Genomic DNA, 23201 nt, shown 5'->3' with positions numbered 1-23201 from the left:
AGACATACAATACTGAATAGATAGGTATTCTGTAGTTGTATGGAATGATGATATAATAGTTGGGTTTGATAGATACTCAAGATGATAAGAGTGTCATGGTGTAGTAAATTGTGTTGACTGGAAACTTAAGACCAACTGGCTCAGTTTTATGGGTCTTTATCTATACTGGGTCAGATGAGTCTGTTTTCGATGGGAAACTGGAGTTGTTCTAGCTCTCCTGATAACAAATCTTAACCTAATGCTGACTGTGCCTGCTATTGTGTCATGTACTTATGTATGTGTGTGAGTGTGTGAATGTGAACATATTTATGTGTGCATGTGTATGTATGTATGCTGATGCCAGATGTTGACAGTGGGTATCTGTATGTGTACTTTTTTTCTTTCCTTTCTTTTTTTTAAATGGGCTCAATAGTTTAGTCCATTGTCATCATGGCAGGGAGCATGGTGGCATGTAGGCAGACATAGTGCTGGAGAAATAGCTTGACAATTCTACATTTGGATCTATAGGTATCAGGAAAAGAGAATCACTGGGCCTGGCTTGGGCTTTTGAAACCTCAGAGCCGATCCCTAGTGACATGCTTCCTCCAACAAGGCCACACCTCTTAATCCTTTCTAATAGTGCAATTCTGGAGGACATTCTTAGTCTAACTACCACAGTAATGATTCATGTGATATGATCAACAGAGAGTAAGCATGTCATAGTATTTGTTCTCTGTGTATTCATCTGTTACTGTGCATTTAGTGGGGCTGGTAATGGTTTATAAAGTAGCATGTTGATGGGAACAGTAGTAACTTTTGAGTTATTTGCCAAAAGTCATAATGTTGACAGCAAACCAGCTTTCTCCTGTTTTAATTTGTATGGTTTAGAAGAAGATTATAAGGCCTTTCATATTTCTCTGTTCAAATTATTCTTCCCCTATTCCTACACTTACTGTGAGTTGTTCTTTCATCGGTTTCGTACTTCATTCTGTATGGTGAAATTGAACCAAGCTGCTTCATTACATCTCCCCATGACTTCAGTAATAGAAAAATGAAAGAGGATTTTCTCTTAATATCTATCCTTAGATACTATATTCCTTCTGATCTTTTAAAAAGGGAATTTGACCTGAATCTCTCCTCATAATTACTTGCTGTTGTTTGTGTTTCTCTAGATTTGAATGTGCTATTTTCTTTCCATCTCTGTAAAAATTAGACTTCTCTTTTCCTGTTTCATTCCTTATATCTGTAATTCTTTTTAAAAAAATATTTATTTGTTTATTATGTATCAGTGTTCTGCCTACATGACAGAAGAGGGCACCAGATCTCATTACAGATGGTTGTGAGCCACCATGTAGTTGCTGGGAATTGAACTGAGGACCTTTGGAAGAACAGCCAGTGCTCTTAACTTCTGAGCCATCTCTCCAGCCACTGTAATTCTTAAATGTTGATCAAAATTTGCCTTATGAAAGATGACTTAGAACATTTTTAGTGTCCATTCTTTCTTGACACTTGATTGTTTGATATTGTTCTAAATTAATGTTGTAAATAAACTCCCATGTCATTTCTACTTACTTTTTTTTTTCCTCTTTACTTTCAGCTGGTTGGTGGGGAATTTGATTTGGAGATGAATTTTATTATCCAAGATGCGGAGAGCATAACGTGCATGACAGAGCTTTTGGAGCACTGTGATGTAACATGTCAAGCAGAAATATGGAGCATGTTTACAGCCATCCTACGAAAAAGTGTTCGGAATTTGCAGACCAGCACAGAGGTGGGGCTGATTGAGCAAGTATTGCTGAAAATGAGTGCCGTAGATGACATGATAGCAGGTATGGCATGGCCTGACAGAAAATTAAGATTTAAATAATTATAAGGTTTCATGTACTTCTTTATATACTACAGTGAAAACAGATTTGTAGAAATTGCCTTAATTTAAAATAAGTAGATAGGAATATATGGACAAATTGCCTTTTAGATTAATTGAAATGTGCAGACTAGAAGAGAAAACAGAATTGTACTGGGCAAATTTAATTACATAAAAACATACATACATTAGAAAATTATCAGAAAAATAAGCAGTATTTTTTATGATACATATAACTAAACTAATAACATATTTAAAATATCACAATATGTAGGTCAGCACCATTTACCAAGTTACTCCAGCTCCATGCTTCCCAATCTGCTGCACCCGGAACCTGAAGAATCAGCAGAATATATCTTTTGAAAGTACTTATTTTTGTCTTCATATTTTTTTGAAACCCTTCTCTGTTAACTTTTTCCTAGAGTTCTTATTGTGATAAGACACAACTAAAGTAACTTATGGAAAAAAAATGTTTTATTGGGCTTACAGTTTCAGAAGGGTAGAGTCCATGATGAGAGAGCAAAGACATGGCAGCAGGAACAATGTAGACCTCTCATCTTGATTTCCGAGTTAGAGGCAGAAAGAGGCACAATAATGGTCTTAGCTGACAAACCTCCTCTAACAAGGCCATGCTTCCTAGTCCTTTCCAAATAATTCCATAGGTGGAGGCAAATAATTCAAATATGTGAACCTGTAGGGGCCAGTCTCATCCAACCACAACAGCACATATTGTGGAATAGAATATAAAATGTATGTAGAGTAGTTTTAGTTTATTTTGCTTATTATATTATTTGAAATAATAACCTTGAAATCCTGAATTTGTTACTGCTTACTCTTAGCTCCCTGCAAGGTGAGTCTCTGTGATTAAATATGTTTCAATAGAAATGTTTTGGCTGATGATCCTACAACAGCAGTAATTTCTAGAAAATGAATGCAGCTTGAAAAAATTAAGTTTTTATTTTGTTTGTTTGGTTTTTTTGCAAATAGATCTTTAGTCTACATATATTTTGACATAAAAATAGTTCCACAATTCGCAAAGTGCTAATTTGACTATATAACAATATGTTTAGCCCTTACAAATAGTTCAGACCCAGAGAAATTTTAATGTTTTCATGTGTGGACTTTTAATTTTTAAATTTTCAGAGGAAAACATCATGAAAGAAAGAAATGAACAGTGAGGTTAACAATAATTGTTTTTAAATTTAAAAAGTTTTCAAAATTTGATATTCTTATTATTTTGAAATCATGTCCAAAGTGGCATGTATTTCTGTTGAGCATGATTTTGGATGAATAATGACATGACTAAAACTGAGATTAAACATGCATTACTTTTAATATTTAGAGTTATTTAGCAGGAATGTGTGTGTGTGTGTGTGTGTGTGTGTGTGTGTGTGTGTGTGTGTAAGTATAGTATAAATTTTTTAGGATATCATATGATCTTTCAATCCTGATAGCTGGGCTTAAGACCTTTTATTTTTCCTCTTTTTCTCCCTGCCCTGAATAAAATGTCTACTACTTTACAGAATAGTTTTAGAGTGTCCAGAATTATATACATAGTAGTTTGTAGTAGTTAGTGGAACTTAATTAATGAACACTGTGATAAGAGAGCAATGAGGGCACGTTAAGACAGTCTCTGTTACACCTGAAGTTCTTTAACTCTCTTACCTTTCTTCTCAGTAGCATTTCCTTCCCAGAGGACCTCATAGCTGAAAGATACGAGAAAAGGGAATGAGTGTCTTGGAAAAAAAACCAAAACATATGCTGCTTATGGTTAACTACTAATAATAGAGGAATTAAAATTTGGATACTTTACTGAAAGTTTTAATGAGTACCTGCAGACTATTAAATTCCCATCTTTGAGTGCCAGAGTGTGTTAAGTTTATAGAGGTACTCCAAAGTTAATCATTTAACTTACCACTAAAATATGGTTAAATATTTGTAGAACATTGATAAAATCTTTTTTAGCAGTAGTAATTTTTCCATTTTAAAATTTTTATGGTTGCACAATTATCTGTCATAATAAAATTAAACTGAACTACTTAGTTATGAGTCAACTACAAAATATAATGTACAATATATAAAAAAATTAGTAAGTAACTTACTACACATTTATCTCCTTTATCCTGATCATTGTAAATACAAAGTTGTGTTTTGCCAAAATATTTTTATATAAATATTTAAGAAATCTTTAGTGATAGCCATTTCAGCTAAAAGATTTTTGATTTTTATGTAGGATTTCCTCCTAGGAGGAAGCCCGACTTTATGCATTAATATTTAAAACAATTTTATTGTCTAAATAGAGATATTTTGCTTCATTTAAAAATCTCTCAAAAATGGCATACACATTGTCAAAATTTTACCATAGAAATTGCTTATTCATTGTGCTAGTTAGTAAAAATAATGAATTACTTATTGCTGATGATAACCATATTGAATTTTGAAATATATATTTTAATTTTCCAGATTCCATTCATTAATCTGAGTATTTGACAATGTAGATTTTGTAATCTAGTCTATCTTCTTATTAGTTGGTAATACATTATATATATATATATATATATATATATATATATATATATATATGTCTGTGTATCTGTATTCACTTGCATATGACATAAACACTTTATAGTGTGAGATATAACAATATTTAGTTGTTTAATTTTTTACAAAAATACTGAGAGGAATATTAATCATAATGTATAGAGGAAGTTACCAGACAAGATTAATTTTTGTCATTATTTGGTGAGTTATGTCTGTTACACATTCATAAACATTCACATTACTATAATGAAAATCAGAAGCATAGTTTTTTAATTAGATCCAGTTGTAGATTAGTGAGTGGCAGTAAGAGAATTCTTAGCCTGGGTTTGAATACTGACTCTGCTGTTCACTGGGCATACATTTTTGGGCAATGTGACTAAGTTGTCTGGGCCATAATTTATTCAATTTTAAAAGGAGATGATATTTAAAAACTCATTGTCTGGCTTTGATATTTCTGATACTAGTACATATAAAGCAGTTGGAATAGTGCCCCATGTGGAGTAAGTGCTCAAAATTGTTAGTTACTCAATAACTAAATGGTTCACTACCATGTTTTAGGTCAGCTGCCAGTTTGAAAATAGCCGGTGTGCAATGCTAAGTCTTGGTAACTTTGAATATTTTTACCTCTCTTTTCCTACTTGTGACAAATCTGTGTCTGTATTATGAAACAAAATAGTCATTCATGAGAACACTTAGGTATTTTAGATTTTTAAATAGAAGTAACATTTGGTAGCTTTTTTCCCCTTCAAAATATAGTAGCTTGACAGATGAGCTCTTGCCTAGAGTGTAGAGTAACTTTATTCTCCTTTGCAGATCTTCTAGTTGATATGCTCGGGGTTCTTGCCAGCTACAGCATCACTGTCAAGGAACTGAAGCTTTTATTCAGCATGCTTCGAGGAGAAAGTGGAATCTGGGTAAGCTGTGGTCAGAGGGAGGAGTCTTCAATACTAGTACATTAGTACTTAATGTTCAACAGATTGTCCCTGGAAAGCTTATATTTGAATTGGTAATGATAACTACTTCCTTCTTAAACCATTTAGTAAATCATTTAAATGCAATTTTCTCAATAGTTACCATGCAGTCCATTGATTAAAAATGTTCTATTAGGAATTATTGCTAACTTGTACAATGACTATTTCTTTCATTGTTTTCTCAGCCAAGGCATGCAGTGAAATTATTGTCAGTTCTTAATCAGATGCCACAAAGACATGGTCCTGATACATTTTTCAATTTCCCTGGGTGTAGTGCTGCGGTAAGCTTACATACATGTGTTTATTTTTACCTGTTTCTTTGTTATCTGAGTTTACTTGGTGTTCTGTTAGTTTGTCCTTATTAGATTGTCCTATGAATAAAATTGATAAAATCATTGTATGTGTCTGTGGTTCTTTGGTTGTCATTGGGGAGGGGGTTGGAGACAATCTTGTTATGTAGCTCTGACTGGCCTCTACCTCCCAGTCCTTCATCTGCTTTCCTGAGGCTGGGATTGTGGATATACATCACCATATGCCTTGTTTACTCATTATGTTTGGCTTCACAGTGCTTTAGAGCTTGCCCCTTAATCCATTAACACTTTCCAGGGCAGGCTTTCTCAGCTGTAACTATTCTAGCTTCATTAAGAAAATGAAGTCCTACTAAAAACTAGCATAAAGCATCAGAATCAGAAAATTCTGAGGAATGTTTGTCAGTCACATGTGTCTACATTGTGGGAATTAGAGGAGGGGTTTGCAGAACAGTCTGGAGCCTGCTGAACATACTAGAAATGGTACTTCATCAACTATATATTTCAACAAACAGCGTGTGGAGATTATATAAATAAAATAATAAAGTTTTTTTTATTTTTTTTTTTTGTGGGGGGAAGGGGAGTTTGTCTGTAGTGACTTTTCTTTTAACTGATAATTTACCAAGTTTCATTGTCTTGTAGGCAATTGCATTGCCTCCTATTGCAAAGTGGCCTTACCAGAATGGCTTCACTCTCAACACTTGGTTTCGTATGGATCCACTGAATAACATTAATGTTGATAAGGATAAACCTTATCTTTATTGGTAAGTAATATGCTTTATTTAGGACTTTTGTCTTTATATACTTGAATTTTAAAATTAGACACTATCATAAAGCCCATATAGCTAATATATATTTATTTACTAATGAATCTAGGTTAGTGTCTTCACATTTTTATTTTCTTTTCCACTTACAGTATAAGAATCAAAGGCAAATCTGTTAGGGGATTATAGGATTACTAATATCTGATGTAGTTGATAAGACACTAGTTTACTCTTCCATTTCTATAGGTGTAATTGATATAGGGGTTAAAAATAGTAATAGACAGGAAAGAAATTATAACAAATTAAGATTGTTTAGTATTCATGTTCTTATTTAGACTAAAATATATATACTTATTTGATCACTCACATTATCATCAAAATCAGCTCTTTTTTATTATGGTCTTTTAACAAGCATAGGAGACTAGAGACCAAGTTGTTATTGATAACATGAACTATGTTGAAATGAGTTTTGAATGGGCTAGGTGGAGATGGTCCTTTACAGTAGATGAAGTCTGCCCAGTAGATATTTTGATCATTATTTTGTTTTATGTCTGGTATTTTGTTTTGTTTTGTTTTGTTTTGTTTTTCGAGACAGGTTTTCTCTGTGTAGTTTTGCGACTTTCCTGGAACTTACTTGGTAGCCCAGGCTGGCCTTGAACTCACAGAGATCTGCCTGCCTCTGCCACCCAAGTGCTGGGATTAAAGGCGTGCACCACCACTGCCCAGCTACAAATTCCTTATTTTTTAGTTACCATAAATCTTTTATGTCTTAGTTTCCATTTGGCCAATGTATTAAATGTGGCTGTACAGAGAATGAAGTTTTATTGTGTAAGGTTTTACTAGGCGTTGGTATATTTTTTTAACTAGAGTTTTTATATTCTTGTATTAATACAGTTTTCGTACTAGCAAAGGAGTTGGTTACTCTGCTCATTTTGTTGGCAACTGTTTGATAGTCACATCTCTGAAGTCCAAAGGAAAAGGTTTCCAGCACTGTGTGAAGTATGATTTCCAACCTCGCAAGGTAGGGCAGAGTAGATGCTTCCCTTGGAGATCATGTCTGTTGTCATTCACCTATCCCAAGGATTTGCTTTGACTTCTGTAATATTCTTTAACTTTTCTCCTGACTTCAGTGCTTTTCTCTTTCCTGTGATTTTTTTTTATCTTTGTGAAAGGTCTTTTAACCACTTGTGTTGTTTCTCTCACACTTCTTCATTCTCTGAGTCTGATCTAATTCTTCCAGGAAGTATGTGCTGAATATTTTACAGAGTGCTAGACCTGTGGGAACTAAGGATGTGACGGTGGACAAAAGCATAAATATCTCACTTTTTTTTTCCACTTACATCTTACTGAGGATTTTTATTCAGTTTCATAATTGCTTCTACCCTTACTCTTCAGTGTTCTGTTTCCTGGCTTCTCACTACCTGTTGCCAATTGGGTGTCTTTCCACTTCCAGACATCAGAACATAAAACAACAAGTTTCTTCTCTCCAGGTCCACATCCACATGTGTGCTGAAATCCTCTGGTTTAGATGTCTGTCGTCCTCATAATGATTGGGTCATGTTCTTCATCTTCTTTTTGATTACTTTCTAGTAGTATATATTATGTCTCTGAAATACATCTATTTCCTTCTAAAATTTCATTATTTGCTGCTTAACTTTTTCACATTGTTTTCTCTTCATCATGAATGATTTATTTCTTTCCTAAACTATTTTATACACTAATACTAGACTCATCGCCCTGATGATATTCATTTTCTTAAACTAGTGATTTACTTTTCATTAACTACAAAATAAATGAAAAGTTTTATCCATGTGATCTGAGTGAATTACTTTTACTTGTTCAGACAGTTCTAAGTCTTTAGATCATTTCCTATCAGATTGTCCTACTTCACACAACATTTCTGTGCTACCTTTTCTGGGTTCCCTCCTTCCCTGACTGGGGAGCCAAGCAAGAAGATACATGCGTGCTTTGCAAGCACTGTATCAAAGAGCTGTATCCCCACCCATCTCTCTTTATGTATATTATTTTCCGATATAATTAATGCCACTTTTTTTAGAATTATTTTTTAATTAATTTTATGCCCATTTAGTGAGTGTTGAGATCTAAGATCTGTGATGGATTCATTTTTTATTCTCTCAAATTACAGACTATATTGAATTCAGTAGAATGCCAATAAGTTGGGTAGCTATATAAAAATATGACTTAAACAGGCTGGAGAGATGGCTCAGAGATTAAGAGTACTGATTTTTCTTCCAGAGGACAATAGTTCAACTCCTAGCACACACATGTCAGCTCACAACTGTATTTAACACCAATTCCAGTGGATCCAATACAGACACGCATGCAGAAAAAACAAAAAGAAAAAATTTATAACTTTAACAAATAAAAGGGATTTTTGCTTTATAAAGACTTAAGTTCCATCAATCGAGGTCAGTGGTTCTCAACTTGTGGATTAAGACCTTTACAGAGGCCATATATCAGATATCCTGCATATCAGATATTTACATTACAATTCATAACAATAGCAAAGTTACAGTTATATAGTAAAAAATAAATAATTGTGTGGTTGGGAGTCACCCCAACATGGGAAATTATAATAATGGGTCACACCATTGAAAGGTGTTGAGAACCACTGATCTAGATAGAAATAGAGATTATTAGACGTGCAAATTTTAGGTATATATATTTTTGACAAATACTATAGTTTTCTTTTTTATTGAAAATAGTTTTTTTCATACATTATATTTTGATCATGGTTTCTCCTCTTCCAGCTCCTTCCATATTTCCCCACCTTACCATCCACCCAAATCCTTAATGGAAAATTTTAAGAAAGTTTTCTAAAGCATAACCATAACATAAGTTAGCTAGATTTTAAAAAACAAACAGGTGGAATTGTCAAGTGAAGTAAAAGCAGTTCAGTCCATTTGCTCACATTTTATTTATTTTGTTCCTATTTGCTTATGAAAACACACTTCTGTTTCTCTTAGCACTTTAAATACAGGGATTGCAAAGGGTCTTAGGTGGAGTAGGGCCCAGGGACTAATACAATTTCAAGTGGTTTTTTTGTTTTTTTTTCTGCAAAGATTCTAATAAACCTTGAAAACGAAAATCATAATTATAATTATTTGACCTTATTGTTCCTTATTGTTAGAAAAAAATCATCTAATTTTTTTCTTTCTTTAATTTTCCAGGAAATGTGGTAGTTAAATTCTTATTATGCTTCAATTAGGGAAAAACTATACCTCAGAAAGTGGGTTATTGGCCTTTTCTGAAAAGACATGCACACTAAAACTTCTGTTTGCCCAGCTGCACTTCTTAAGAGGTGTTTGACCTTGTAAAAATGAGTGTACCCATTAGCATATTACCTCATTTGTAGAAAGTGTTCAGTGCATAGCTTCTAGTGATATTTGTGTAAATATTATGTTGTTATTTTTCTTATTTATCATCTTTTTTCTTAGTTGTAATGTATACCTCAGGAATTCTTAGTACATATATTTTTCTTCTTGTTGTACACTTTTATATATCAATTTTTGGATCTCAGATTACATGTAAATCACAGTATATATGATTATTGTCAGTACATGTATGTATGGAGAATTCTGTTACTGTCTTTAACTTAAAAATATGTCCAACATTGGAGTCCTTTGAAATGGTACAAACTCATTTGCATCTACTACATTTTGATGGTCTCAAGAAACAGAAAAATAGATATAACTTAACTGAGAGTAACTTACCCAGTAATTCATGTATTCATATATCTTATTTATTATATTTATGATCCAAAACAAATTGTTTGTTTCAGAACTATAGATGTGATCATCATGTTTTATTGAATAAGCTAATTGTACATAGCCATGTAAGTGAAATAGTAGACTTCATTGAAAACTCCTGGTTTTCTGACTTAGTGCTTCTCTTAGTGCCATTAGTTAACTGCTCCTCCGTCCTTTAACTTATCAGCGCATTTGTCTTCTTTGTTCAGGCTTTTCCAGTTTCCTTCTTGAAGCTTTATAGGCTTATCTGCATCCACACTTGTCTGTGAGCTACACTTCCACTCTGTTGCAGTTATTTTTCTAAGCTATGAAGGTCATCATCTCTTGTTTCTCACAATCTTTCGGAATAAACCATTATTCAGAAAGCAAAAGACCAGTTTCCTACAGATGATGCTGCATCTAAACACTGAGGAAGGGTTCATCAAGCTTCTGCGTCCTTTTGCTTGCAACCTTGTTTCCCTCCTGTTCATCCCACATTTCTTTTTCATCTCGAGTGTTCAATATGAAGTTTATCCACTCATAGTGATTTTTCTATGATGGCCTTCAAATGTTGTATGCCTTTCTCAGTTCCTAAGCAATCACTTCTTTATCTGTTCATCAGTGTTGGAGGCTGGGAGTTCCCTGGCCTCTTCTTTCACCAGGGACATAAGAAGTAGGAGGAAGGGGCATGCGTTTTAAACTCCTTGAGATCTCTTGTACAAAGGCTGTGACTGTATCTGAGACACTTGACATCTTAGTTGTTGTTTTGCAGTGGTACATGATCAGCATTGTCCACATCTACAACCGATGGAGGAACAGTGAGATCCGTTGTTATGTCAATGGCCAGCTGGTATCTTACGGTGACATGGCTTGGCATGTAAACACAAACGATGTAAGTTTAAATTCTTAAATGTATTTTACAGTATTTTCTCTCACTGTAATATAAGTAATGGCTATTTGGTAGAAACATGCAAATTTCTGTTTGAAAGGTTTTATTTATATTTAATTCTTTATCTTTTTTTTTGAGCTGAGGCTCAAACCCAGGGCCTTGAGCTTGCTAGGCAAGCGCTCTACCACTGAGCTAAATTCTTTAATTAATTTATATTTATATAATTTATATTTTATTCTTCAATATAGTATGCAATTGTTTTAGATGCACGATTTAATGATATTTAAAAAAATAAAAATAGAATGAGGTTATGTGGTACCTGGGGTCAGGTCATATAGGTACCTCATATGCAAATATAGGCCTGGGCTTGCATCTGACCCAGGACAAAAGCCTCCCAAGTTTATAATGAAAATATTTCAAATCTGGCTGGGTATGGTGGTACATACCTCTAATCCCAGCACTCAGGAGGCCGAGGTAGCTGGATTCTGTGAGTTTGAGGCCAGCCTGGTCTACAAAGTGAGCTCCAGGACAGTCAGAGCTACACAGAGAAAGACTGCCTCTAAAATCCAAAAAACAAAACAAAACAAACAAACACAAAAATCTCAGTCTGGCTGTAATGCTTAGAATTCTATAACAGAAAAGGACTGTGAAACAGAGGACATATCACATACAGGATGATCTGTCATCATAACACAGAGATACTTGCTTCACTTTGAGTGTCTGTCTTGGAGCAGGTGACACTGGATTCTAGATAGAGAAGATATGGAGTCAAAATCTCCAGAATGCTTGCTATTTTTGTAGTTTGAGTTTTCCCTTTCCTTCCTGGCATTTTAGGGCCAAAGTAAAAGCATGGTTTGTAGTGCTGAAAGGTATCTTTGAGGCCAGTGATACACAACCATTCTAATATACCTGGTTGTAATAGTACTGACTTGCTTTTTAGAAAAACAAATAAAATCTGCTTCTAAATTTTGTCTGCATCTCCTTTAATTTTAATATCTTTGAGGGCAGGGGTTATGTTATATTCCTTTGTTCTGTTTTCTCTTAAATGAATAAGACTGTTAACATTGTCTAGTCTATATGTAGATTAGTGGGTGACAAGTTGTCCTGACCCAGCCAAGTTGACTTTACCTTGTTTTTGTATGATCTGGAAGCTAAGATTCTTCGATTTTCACTAAGAATATTTTTTTAAAATAACACAATAACAACAGAGCAAATCAATATGAATATGCACAGAAGAAGCATGGAACACGCAGAACTTAGAAAGTTCCTGCCTGTGCCTTTATAGGGGAAGCTTGCTTTACTGCCCGACAGACTCATTGGGGGAACCATAGGCAAACGAGAACACAGAAATAGGATTCTGCTTCCTGACCAGTGACGTTGCTGGGGTATGCAGTCTCTTTATTACTAACATAAAGGAAGCTTCTGTAGTTTTGTTGACCAACATTAGGTGAAAAGACAGTATTTAAAACAACAACAATACAAGAGACAGAAGATTTTGAATTTTGTGATAGTACTTCAAGAAATGAGAAGCCTGAGCATGTACACATTCTTTATGTAGTAGTAACTTTAGTTTCCACAATTTAAATTATACTTACATGTTTAATGATGAGTTCTTGTTTTTTTTTTATTCTATTCATATTGTTTTTTTGTTATTGCATGAAGCACAAATGGGATTTCATATTTAATAGATGTTTGTCTACTAATTGATTTCTCTGGCTTTGTCTAGATTGATAGCTGAATATTGGTATGCTTATTAGAATTAATGTGTGGGATATCCTGCGGGAGGACATTGGGCAATAACTATTATCTCTGGCTTCAGTGTTTGGCATTGAAAGGATGTAGATGTGCCATGCTTTCTAGATGGGAACTTGTTTAGATGGACAATATTCTGAGCAGATTGAATCATTATTGTGTGTTTGCTTCTGTATAATCTCTACTCATACAAGAAGAAACTGATTTTCATCATCATTGCTGAATTAGTACAGAAAAAGAGGGTGGTAAATCCATGTGGAGAAATGAAGTAGAATTTTTAAAAAATTAGCACTATGGATTTATACTTAAGATTTGATAAAGTCAGTCTTTTGATTCACTTTAACCTCTCTAAATTTGAGCAGCTGTGAATATTAACAATATAAAATTAGCTTTGCTTCAGTGAACAAGTTATAACTTGTTTTCTGATGTATAAAATTCAATTATAAACAACCACAAACTCTTTGTCTTTAGTGTTAAAATTTGAAAAAGTGGTCAAGTCTGAGGATGTGATGGATGGTGTGTGCTTAACTCCTACTTAACGGACTTTATTTTCTCTAAAACTTGAAAATATTGAAATACCTGAAAAATTGTTTATATAATACTATTCACTATTATTGGTATCTTAAAATATGTCTGTTAATGAAGAAATGCATTCTTAAATGTTCTGTTATTACAAAATAACAATTCATTTTTTGTGACTTTTAAAAATAGAGCTATGACAAGTGCTTTCTTGGATCTTCAGAAACTGCTGATGCCAATAGGGTATTCTGTGGCCAGCTTGGGGCCGTGTATGTGTTCAGTGAAGCTCTTAACCCGGCACAGATATTTGCAGTTCATCAATTAGGACCTGGTTATAAGGTAGGAATAGCCACATTATTACAAATTCCCTGCAGAGGTCTTGTTGTATGGTCTGTTGTAACACTGTAGATTTAATGAAAATCTTTGTTCAGTATGGGTCAGTGTCACCCCAACTTTTTGAACCTTACTGTGATGTTCCTTTTTGTCTGCCCTTTCTGTTTTTAACTATTGTCATTTCATGAACTTTTTATTTTTCATAAAGGTATTCTAGTATTAAAGACATACCTTTAGCTGTCAATTCTTAAAAATTATTTTCTAACAATAAATTGCTTATTAAAGTGCTATTTGAAATCTCAGATTTTGAAATATGTACATGATATTACAAACATGCAGAATGACTTGTTATATTATGAACATACAAAATAACATTTGAGGTGACAGAGGTTAAAAACACTGGCTGCTCTTCCAGAAGTCCTGAGTTCAATTCCAGCAATCATGTGGTGGCTCACAACCCTCTGTAACAGGATCTGATGCTTTAGTTTACTTTTGATTAACTTTTGTTTAAGTTTGATCTCTTATTGGGATGTCTAATATGTTAAGCATAAGTGAAAGTGACAGTAAAGTGTATCTGAAGTAGTTATGTAAAAATATTTCAGGTGTAATAGAGCTAAAGACCTTAGTAACTCCACTTCAAATAAACTGAAAGAGCTCAAACACTGGAAGCAGTTTCAGATAGAAGTGGAACAGCTTGCATGGGGCTACTGCAAGAGCAGAATGAATAAGTATTGAAGAAGCTGGAGGTGGCTAAGACACCACACTGTTTGAGGAGCATAGCAGTTTGTGAAGAGAGGAGCTGGACCAGCAGCTGGAAGAGATGCACAGGAGTTCACTTTGGTGTATGCATATGCTACTGTAAAGTGCTCTTGTGCTTAAGGGAACTGTAAGAATGGTTTGTCTGGTCTTTGTGTGACGGCTCCAGTAATTGTATGGTTAGTGCCAAGCCAGAGAAGGAAGGGAGGTGAGGAGACAGAAACTCAAGATTTGTGGAGGAGAATTGTGAAAAATAAGTTGGGCATTTCCTCCCTCTTCACCACTGGGATGACAGCCAGAGACACCTTTTGGATAGTGTCCACCAGGTGTGAGAGGAGACAGGCAACTACAGCTTCATCCTGTAAATGGAACAGGCAAGTGTGTTTCTACCATCCTATATTGATGCAGTTCATCTGGCAGCTGGCCAAGAGCCTGGAGTAATGCCAAACTGCTTATCTAATAGACCAGGAGGGAACACAGGAGGAGCAGCTCAAGAAGTAGCTGGGGCCTGCAGACTGGACTGTGGAAGTCTACCAGTCCCTCCCTGCAGAATTCCACAAGTACTTCAAGGGGAGACCTATAAATGCTGCAGGAGCCATCATTAGGATTTATACCATTGGTGCCAAATACCACGTGCAGTGCAGCATCTGCTCTGGCCTCTGGTCCCCCAATTCCAAGACCAAGCTAGACTAGGAGGGGAGGAGGCAGGTTCATCTCTCCCTGGTAGCTATCTGAAAGGCAGGTGATAATAAAGAAGTCAGTTTGTGATTCTAGCCACTGCCATCACTGGCTTACTTATTGTGGGACCAATCTCCTGAAAAGGAAACCCTGATACCATATCTCCAGCTTCCAACTTTCTCCACGTCTGTTCCTGACACCATAGCCAGATTGCCTGCACAGTGTCTTAGCTGGCCCTGTCCCAAGCTGTCATCCATCTCTCTGCTTTGAGTGAGATGACTCAACTGCCCGCATTTCCAACTCCCTTCTGTGTTGTGTGCAAATCCTAGGGAAGGAGAGAAATCACAAGGTGAGCACCCAGGTTAGGGGCATGTGTCCCCTGCAAATGAGGATTGGTTCTTTGTGTTCATGGTCTGTCTGTGTTCCTGTTTTATTTTTGTCCAGCCTTCCCTTTGGAAACTAGGCAGTGATGTCCAGTAAACAGTTTAAGGTGCTCAAATAAAACAAGAACCCCATAAAAAGTCAATCAAAAACAGATGAACAAAATCAAATAAACAAACAAAAAGCAAGACAGAAAAATGAAGAAGAGCTAAAAGTAAAGAAAACCCTTGTAAATGAGAGAAAATTGGAAATTGATTGAGGAAGCAATGGTTTGGAAAAACCACATTAGGAAAATCATAGAGATGAAGCAAAGTATTTTTTTTTTAAGTTATGAAAGAAAAACACCCTACAAGCCAGAATTCATTCATGAAAGTTTCTTTAGGTATGAGAATTAGGAGAAATGTTGGCACCAGCACACTTCAGTGACCCAAGTGGGAAGCATGGAGCATTAGGACTGAGTCCCAGACACAACAAATGAAAGGTGTAGAATGAAGTAAAATCTTCTTTCTCGTGATTTCTCTTAAATGTACACAGTTGATTAAAGCAAACTTCTTTCATGTAAAATTGATTTGTGTCACACGAAAAAGTGCTAGCAGAATACTGGAGGAGGCTAGAAATGGTCTCGTTTGGTGAATAGTTTCCGTATTTTAGTGTCTAGAAATAAATGATTTGAGATTGAGTATAAGTCAGTAGCAAACTTGACCTGAATAAAATCACAGTTACATGCTTTTCTTTTCTGGAGCTTTGTAAATAAATGCCAGATATTTCCTCACAGTGCATAGGAAGCAGTTACTGAATTGAAAGGATGAGCAAAATAAGAGGTGTTAGGTAAATAAATACAAACAGGAGCAGTTACTATTCCATTCATTTGTTGTTTCAGTAAATTTTGCATAAGTGAGCAAGAGAAATTTACTGAGTAAATAACTCATATCCTCTGCTATAATATAAAACAAGATTTTAATGTTTAAACAGGACCTGACTGTGTAGCCCTGGCTGGCCTGGGAACCCATATTCTGGTATGAAAGGCACGCACCACCATGTCTGGTAATTTTACTGAAATCCAGGGAATGGAACACATGGCCTTCTAGGTGGTCAGCATTTAATTGGACCAACACAGCTAGGAGGCTTTTTGAATATTCTTTGTGAAGATGAACATGGTGTAACTCTATGAGTCATAGGAAAAAGCAGCTGTTGTCACTAGTATAGTAGTAGAGGTACTAGGAGCTGTGCCGTTGGTTGGGAATTTTGGAGTTTTGATACATTTATGTCTACATCCACAGACATTCTGTAATTACTAAACAAAATGAATGATGATACTTGTGAAAGAAACTGTAGAGCTTTGATCTATATGTGTGTATATTGAATATATATAAATATATTACATACATATACATAGAAATTCACACTTCTTTCTGTTTGAGGCATTTATGTAAGTTATGTCTCTTACATTCTTATAATGCTAAATGATTATTCAGTCTGACTTTTAAAATTCCAGTCTACTAAAACAACCATCCTTCCAGGACACTACAGACAAGTCAAAAATCTTCGCTTATAGTAGAAGGTTCAGTTTCTGTAATTGCTTGATAATGACAAACGAGACTTAATTTGGAGTGTCTTTTTGTAGTGAGTGTCATTTTATTAAATGGCGAGACTATTGGACATTGTATCAGTGATGCCTTTTTAAAAAAATTATGAATGTTACAGTGATCATGAGGCCAGTACTTGACACAGTCGGTAAACTGATATATGTCATTATCTTAATATCTTTACATTTTATTGATTAATCATTTTTTGCTCTGTTAAAATACTAACTTCATTGCATGCATTGAAATTTCCTTTACTAACTTTGCCATTTATTGTCAAACTTGTGTCTATAATCCTTATTTTCTCCAAGAATCTGACATGTTTGAGGGTGATAATGTTGATTGTAGGGTAGTCAATTGAAACATTCAATATATTGAATATTTATTAAATTAAGGAAGTATTCTAAGCTTTGGGGATTAATATGATTGAGCTTATACTCTTCTATGAAAATATAATTACATCCCTAAACATTTATAATTAAAGGTTGTTATATGCATTAGAAAGGAAATATAATATATGTATGATCAAAATTTTATGCTAGGATGATTAATTCCAGCCTAAAAGATTTAGGAAATCTTACAGAAAAGGAAGATTTTTAAGAGTTCTTAGGATATAATTTGGTATCAGAGGCATCTGAGACAGAGCACATGATTGACAGATTGGAAACAAAGGTGTACAGGATATATGTGGGCAGACCCACTATTAGGCATGTATTCTTCCCATTCAGTGGGAAGATAAATTCTATAATGAAGCCCTAGGATAAGCTTAAATTGTTGAAGGCTTTGAGGATCTAAGTACTAAATTTGATCATGGTTTTTGCTAAAGTAGTATTTACTCCAAATTTGTAGCAAGGAAATAAACTGATCAGATTATATGCTTTTCAAAAATAGGGTATGAGATAAAACTTTTAGAATCTATATGATTTTTTAATGGCCCGGAATGGATTATAAATTGTGTTTTAAAGGGAAGTTGTAAAATACAGAGCTAGCACTAGAACATACTTATTGAGTGTTGCAGAATTATTATAATATTCTTTCAGCAATATTCAGTATGTGTTATGGGGAGAGTAATATGTATTGTCTTTTATTTATTTATTTTTTTCATGTTTTGAGACAGGGTTTCTCTGTGTAATTTTGGTGCCTATCCTGGATTTCACTCTGTAGACCAGGCTGGCCTTGAACTCACAGAGATCCACTTGGCTCTACCTCCGGAGTGCTGGGATTAAAGGCATGTGCCACCATCGCCCAGCACATGTATTCTTTTATATAAATGTGGCAGCCAGGTATGGTGGTTCACACCTCTAAACCCAGCACTGAGGAGGTTGAGCTAGGTGAATTGCTGCAAAATTGAGACGAGCTTGTCTCAAAAAGTGAGCAAGCAAACAAACAAACAGAATGCCTGTATTCTTGAGGTTAGTAATGCTTTCTGGAGGTCAGTATTACAAATACCATCCTGTAACTTTTGTGGCTGTTGGATTTAGCTTTTTAATTAAGCAGCATGTTAGTACATTTTCTCATATCTACATTAGGTAAATGGCCCGATTTGGATGTTTATGGTCTTCTAAATGATGCCCTGCCTCATTAGATTATCTTACAGATAATCTGGATATGCAGGCTGCCTGTATAGTGTTATATCCCCTTGTATGTACATTATATTAGTATGCCATCTGGCTTCCAGATTATGATTCTCTTGTCTTTTGAGTACTGGGATTTTAGGCATTTATCCCAACACATCTGAAAAGCTTAATGTAATAAGTTTTTATATTTTCAAGGTTTTACTTAATTAGTTTTTCAAACTTCTCTTCAGTAAAATGATCTATTGTGTGTATAAATTGATACTCAAAGTTCTCTGTGGTCTTATGGCTTTATGAGTAAAAAATTGTGCATCAGTTCCTTTGTAGTTATTAGTATATAACTGATGCATGTAACACGAATTCCTAAATAGTCTTATAATAAAAAAAAATTCTGTACTAGATACTGGGGTAAATGCTGAAAGATCAGAGACAAAGGAACAAGCCACATCTTGCCTCTAGGATTCTTTAGCTTAAAAAACCTCTAGCTGAATGAGCTTCCTCAGCTGAAAAGCATTTAGTTCCTGTCTCCTCATACCTTATATACCTTTCTCTGCCCATCATATTACTTACTTCCTATTGCTGGGATTAAAGGCGTGTGACTTCTCAAATACTGGGATTCAAGGTGTGAGATCTCAAGTGCTAGGATTAAGGGCATGTGCCACCACTTCCTGGCTCTGTTTCTCTCCTAGACTGAGTCAATCTCATGTAGTTCAGGATGGCATTGAACTCACAGAGATCCAGACGGATCTCTGACTCCCAAGTGCTAGGATTAAAGGCGTGTGCCACCACTGCCTGGCCTCTATGTTTAATCTAGTGGCTTGCTCTGTCCTCTGATCTTCAGGCAAATTTTATTAGGGTACACAGTATATCACCACAAATGAACAAATATATCACCAATAATTATTAAATACAAAGGCTAGTTTTATAAAAATAATATTTCCTTTCCAAGATTTATGTTGGTAACAAGAATTTATACCAGTGTATAAGAGAGACCACAGGTAAAAGTGTTAAAATATGTTTGATGATCTATAATAATGGGTTAGAGTAAACTGGTTATTTGCAAGCTACTCTCAAAACTCTACTGGAATTGTGCATGGAGTACCATCTCTGCAGAAAGGAATGTGCTCACTCCCTCATATTTTAGAGTCCATGAAAGTCAGACTGGATGCTTTTGATATTTCCTAATAAAACAATGCTTTCTGGGTTTGCTATGAGATTGAACACTGACATGATTTTAAAGTTATGTTGTGTGTTATTTGATCATGGAAATTGAAGCTGAAGATCCTGTGGGTCAACTTAATAGGGGACATTTAGAGGGTGTAAAAGTTGCTTCATGTCTTCTATCCTGTCCTTTAACATCATTTACAGACTTTAGGTATCTTTCAACACGTCAATCTTTAGTGAAGGCTAGCTGCCAATATTATTTTAAGGAACGATTATTATGTAACTTCAAAGTGATTAAAAATACTGTTAAAATGGATGATGTATGCCACATAATGAAAAATAATGTGTGTATATATAATACATTTATATCCTTTGTGCATGAGTATATGAATAAATGAATGCTAACGAATTCATTTTGTAGAACAAGTCCTTCTGTTCACTCTTCCTTTCTGTGTGATGTGATTTATTTTCTTGGATATTGGTGCTGTAGGTTTTACATGATGTAATGCGCTGTGACAAGGAATTCATTCATCATCTCTTAATTGTGCTTTCAGTGTATGCAGGGCCTAAAAAGATGGATATGCCAGTTCTTACTTTTGAAGAATTATTTACCAAAACATAGCAACATTATCACTTGTTTAGTGTATAAAGCAATAGGTAAATATGAAAAAACTTTAATCTGTTCCCACAGTGCCACTTGGAATTCTGTGTAACTCATGGAAAACTGTGCAAGTTGTCTGACTGAAGGCACCAACTAAGTTTGATTGCTTCTGACTGGAACTCAGATTCTCAGAGGAATCTTTGATACATCGAAGGGGTTGAAATTAAATTTAAATTTAGAATGTTAGAAATATATGTGATCTTACACTTTTTACCTATTTCTTTCAGTCTGTTTTGTATTTTGTATGAAGTATTTATATTATCCAGATATGTTTCTTTTATTTTGCATAAAACCAATACATATGACATCATTGGAATAAAAAGCCACTGTTCTATTTCAGGTCTTCCCACTGTAGCATGCTAATAGACATTGTGAGGTCTCATAGGAATGATAATGTGTAGCAACAATACTTATTGTACATTATCGGTGTAGACAATTTCTATAATATATTTACTTATATTTTGATATATATTTGTATTTTTCCAGGAAATTTGAGACTAAAATTAAGTTCTAATTTTATAAATATATCATTTATTTAGAAAAATTATTAAATAAAGATCTAATTTGAAAGTTCTTAAGAGAGACATTTCAGCCGGGAGGTGGTGGCTCACGCCTTTAATCCCAGCACTCGGGAGGCAGAGGCAGGCGGATCTCTGTGAGTTTGAGGCCAGCCTGGTCTCCAAAGCGAGTTCCAGGAAAGGCGCAAAGCTACACAGAGAAACCCTGTCTCTAAAAAACCAAAATAAATAAATAAATAAATAAATAAATAAATAAATAAATAAATAAATAAATAAAACCAAAAAAAAGAGAGAGAAATTTCATTTTTTCCACTTTTATTTTTATTATAGATTCTTTTCTCATGCAATATGTCACGATTACAGTTTCCCTTTCCTCTACTCCTCTCAGCTCCTCCCAAAATCCCTCTCATGCAAATCTACTCCTTTCTTTCATTAGAAAATAACAGACTTCTAAGAGATAGCAACAAAACCTAACAAAATAAAATACAGTAAGATAAAGACAAGATTCAGATCAGAGTTGGACAAGGCAAACCAACAGAAAGAAAAAAACCGCAAGAATCTGAGACAGTCATTCACATACTCAGGAATCCCATAAAAGTATTGAACTGAAAGCTGTAATATATACACAGAGGAATTGTTACCTACCTGTGTAGGCCATGGGCTTGATGTTTCAGTCTCTGTGAATTCATATGAGCCTTGATCAGTTGATTTAGAGGGCCTCGTTATCCTGGTGTCCTTCATCCCCTCTGACTCTTACACTTTTTCCACCTCTTCTTTTGCGGGGTCCCTGAGCTCTGAGGGGAGACATCACATTTAGAAGTGTGTGTTCCAAGATCTCTCACTCTTGGCATGATGTCTGGCTGTGGATCTCTGTATTTGTTCCCATCTGCTGCAGAAGGAAGCTTCTCTGATGATGGCTGAGCACTGATCTAGGAGTATAGCAGAATGTCATTAGGAGTCATTATATTGGTTTTACCTTAGGACCCTGGGATCTCTAGTCTCTGGTTCTTAGTCATCCAATCAGTGCCTGGTATGGGTTTCATTTCGTCCAGTGGACCATAACTCAAATCAGACATTGGTTGGTTTCTCCCACAAGCTTTGTATAATAAGCATAGTAATAAGTTTAGCATATTTTACAGGCATGACAGATGGTACATCAAAGGTTTTGTGCTTAGGTTGGTGTTTATGTTTCTCTTTTGGTAGCACACAGAGTATCGTCCTCTACTGAAGACAGTAGAATAGACCAGCTCCACCTCTCCATGTTGATTGAGTTGTGTGGGCGTTGTCTATAGCAGTGGGGTGCTGCTGTCCGTTTTTAGCGAGCACACTATTTATCTCAGCAACAGCCTGAGTGGGTATTTCCACGGGACCCTTTTGGCCAACAGCTCAATTGTGTGTAAGCCAACAGCTCAATTGGATATAATCCAGTTTTAATCAGGTGTTCTGAACCCTGAGTTTGGTGACAAGAGATGGCCAGTTGGGACCCTGTCTCCCTATTATTTGGAGACTTCATTAAGATTGTCTTCATATATTTTAGGAAGTTTCCACTGAAATTGGTTTCTATACCATCCTCAAATGCCCCTCAATTTTAGCTGTCTCTCCCGCAAATCCCTTCCTCAACTCCATCTTCCCCTACCAATGCCTGATCCTCCTGTTCCCCTTCCCTTGACTCCCCAGGCCATCCATAAAATATATTCTATTTCCCCCTCCCAGAGAGATCCATGCATCTCCACTTGTCCCTTACTGTATAACTAACTTTTCTGGTTCTTCAGATTGTAGCCTGGTTATCATTTGTTTAATGGATATTACCCACGTGTAAGAGAATACAAAAAAAATTCAATGTTTATCTTTCTGGGCTTGGGTTAAATCACTGAGGATAATTTTTTTTCTAGTTCTATTTATTTGTCTGCAAATTTCATGATGCCATTGTTTTTTAAACAGTTGAATAATATTCCATTGTTAAAATGTACCACATTTTCTTTATCCATTCTTTTGTTGAGCAACATCTTGGTTGTTTCCAGTTTCTGGCTATTATGAATAGAGCAGCAATGAACATGGTTGAGCAAGTTCTTTTATTGTTCAGGATTGTTTTAGCTATCTTGGGTTTTTTGTTTTTTCCACGTAAAGCTGAGAGTTGTCCTTTCAAGATGTGTTAAGAATTGTGTTGGAATTTTGATAGGAATCAAATTTGCATTGAATCAGCAGATTATTTTTGGT

At 35.1% G+C, this 23201-nt stretch overlaps 1 protein-coding gene across 5 annotated transcripts in view; it reads left to right on the top strand.

Moving 5' to 3' along the window:
- The window catches only part of Nbea (neurobeachin), a 551973-nt gene that overhangs the window by 75150 nt on the left and 453622 nt on the right, over positions 1 to 23201 (top strand). For all 5 annotated transcript variants that reach the window (XM_036189952.1, XM_036189948.1, XM_036189950.1 and 2 more), the window contains exons 2-8: positions 1577 to 1808; positions 5198 to 5298; positions 5541 to 5636; positions 6306 to 6427; positions 7322 to 7448; positions 10949 to 11068; positions 13529 to 13675. In XM_036189952.1, the coding sequence (XP_036045845.1) occupies positions 1577 to 1808; positions 5198 to 5298; positions 5541 to 5636; positions 6306 to 6427; positions 7322 to 7448; positions 10949 to 11068; positions 13529 to 13675 (945 nt within the window). The remainder of the gene's footprint in view (positions 1 to 1576; positions 1809 to 5197; positions 5299 to 5540; positions 5637 to 6305; positions 6428 to 7321; positions 7449 to 10948; positions 11069 to 13528; positions 13676 to 23201) is intronic.

The sequence above is a fragment of the Onychomys torridus genome, chromosome 6 (assembly GCF_903995425.1).
Source record: "Onychomys torridus chromosome 6, mOncTor1.1, whole genome shotgun sequence".
NCBI lineage: Eukaryota > Metazoa > Chordata > Mammalia > Rodentia > Cricetidae > Onychomys > Onychomys torridus.
Note: the sequence above shows the minus strand (reverse complement) of the source record. Positions and strands in the feature narration are given on the sequence as shown.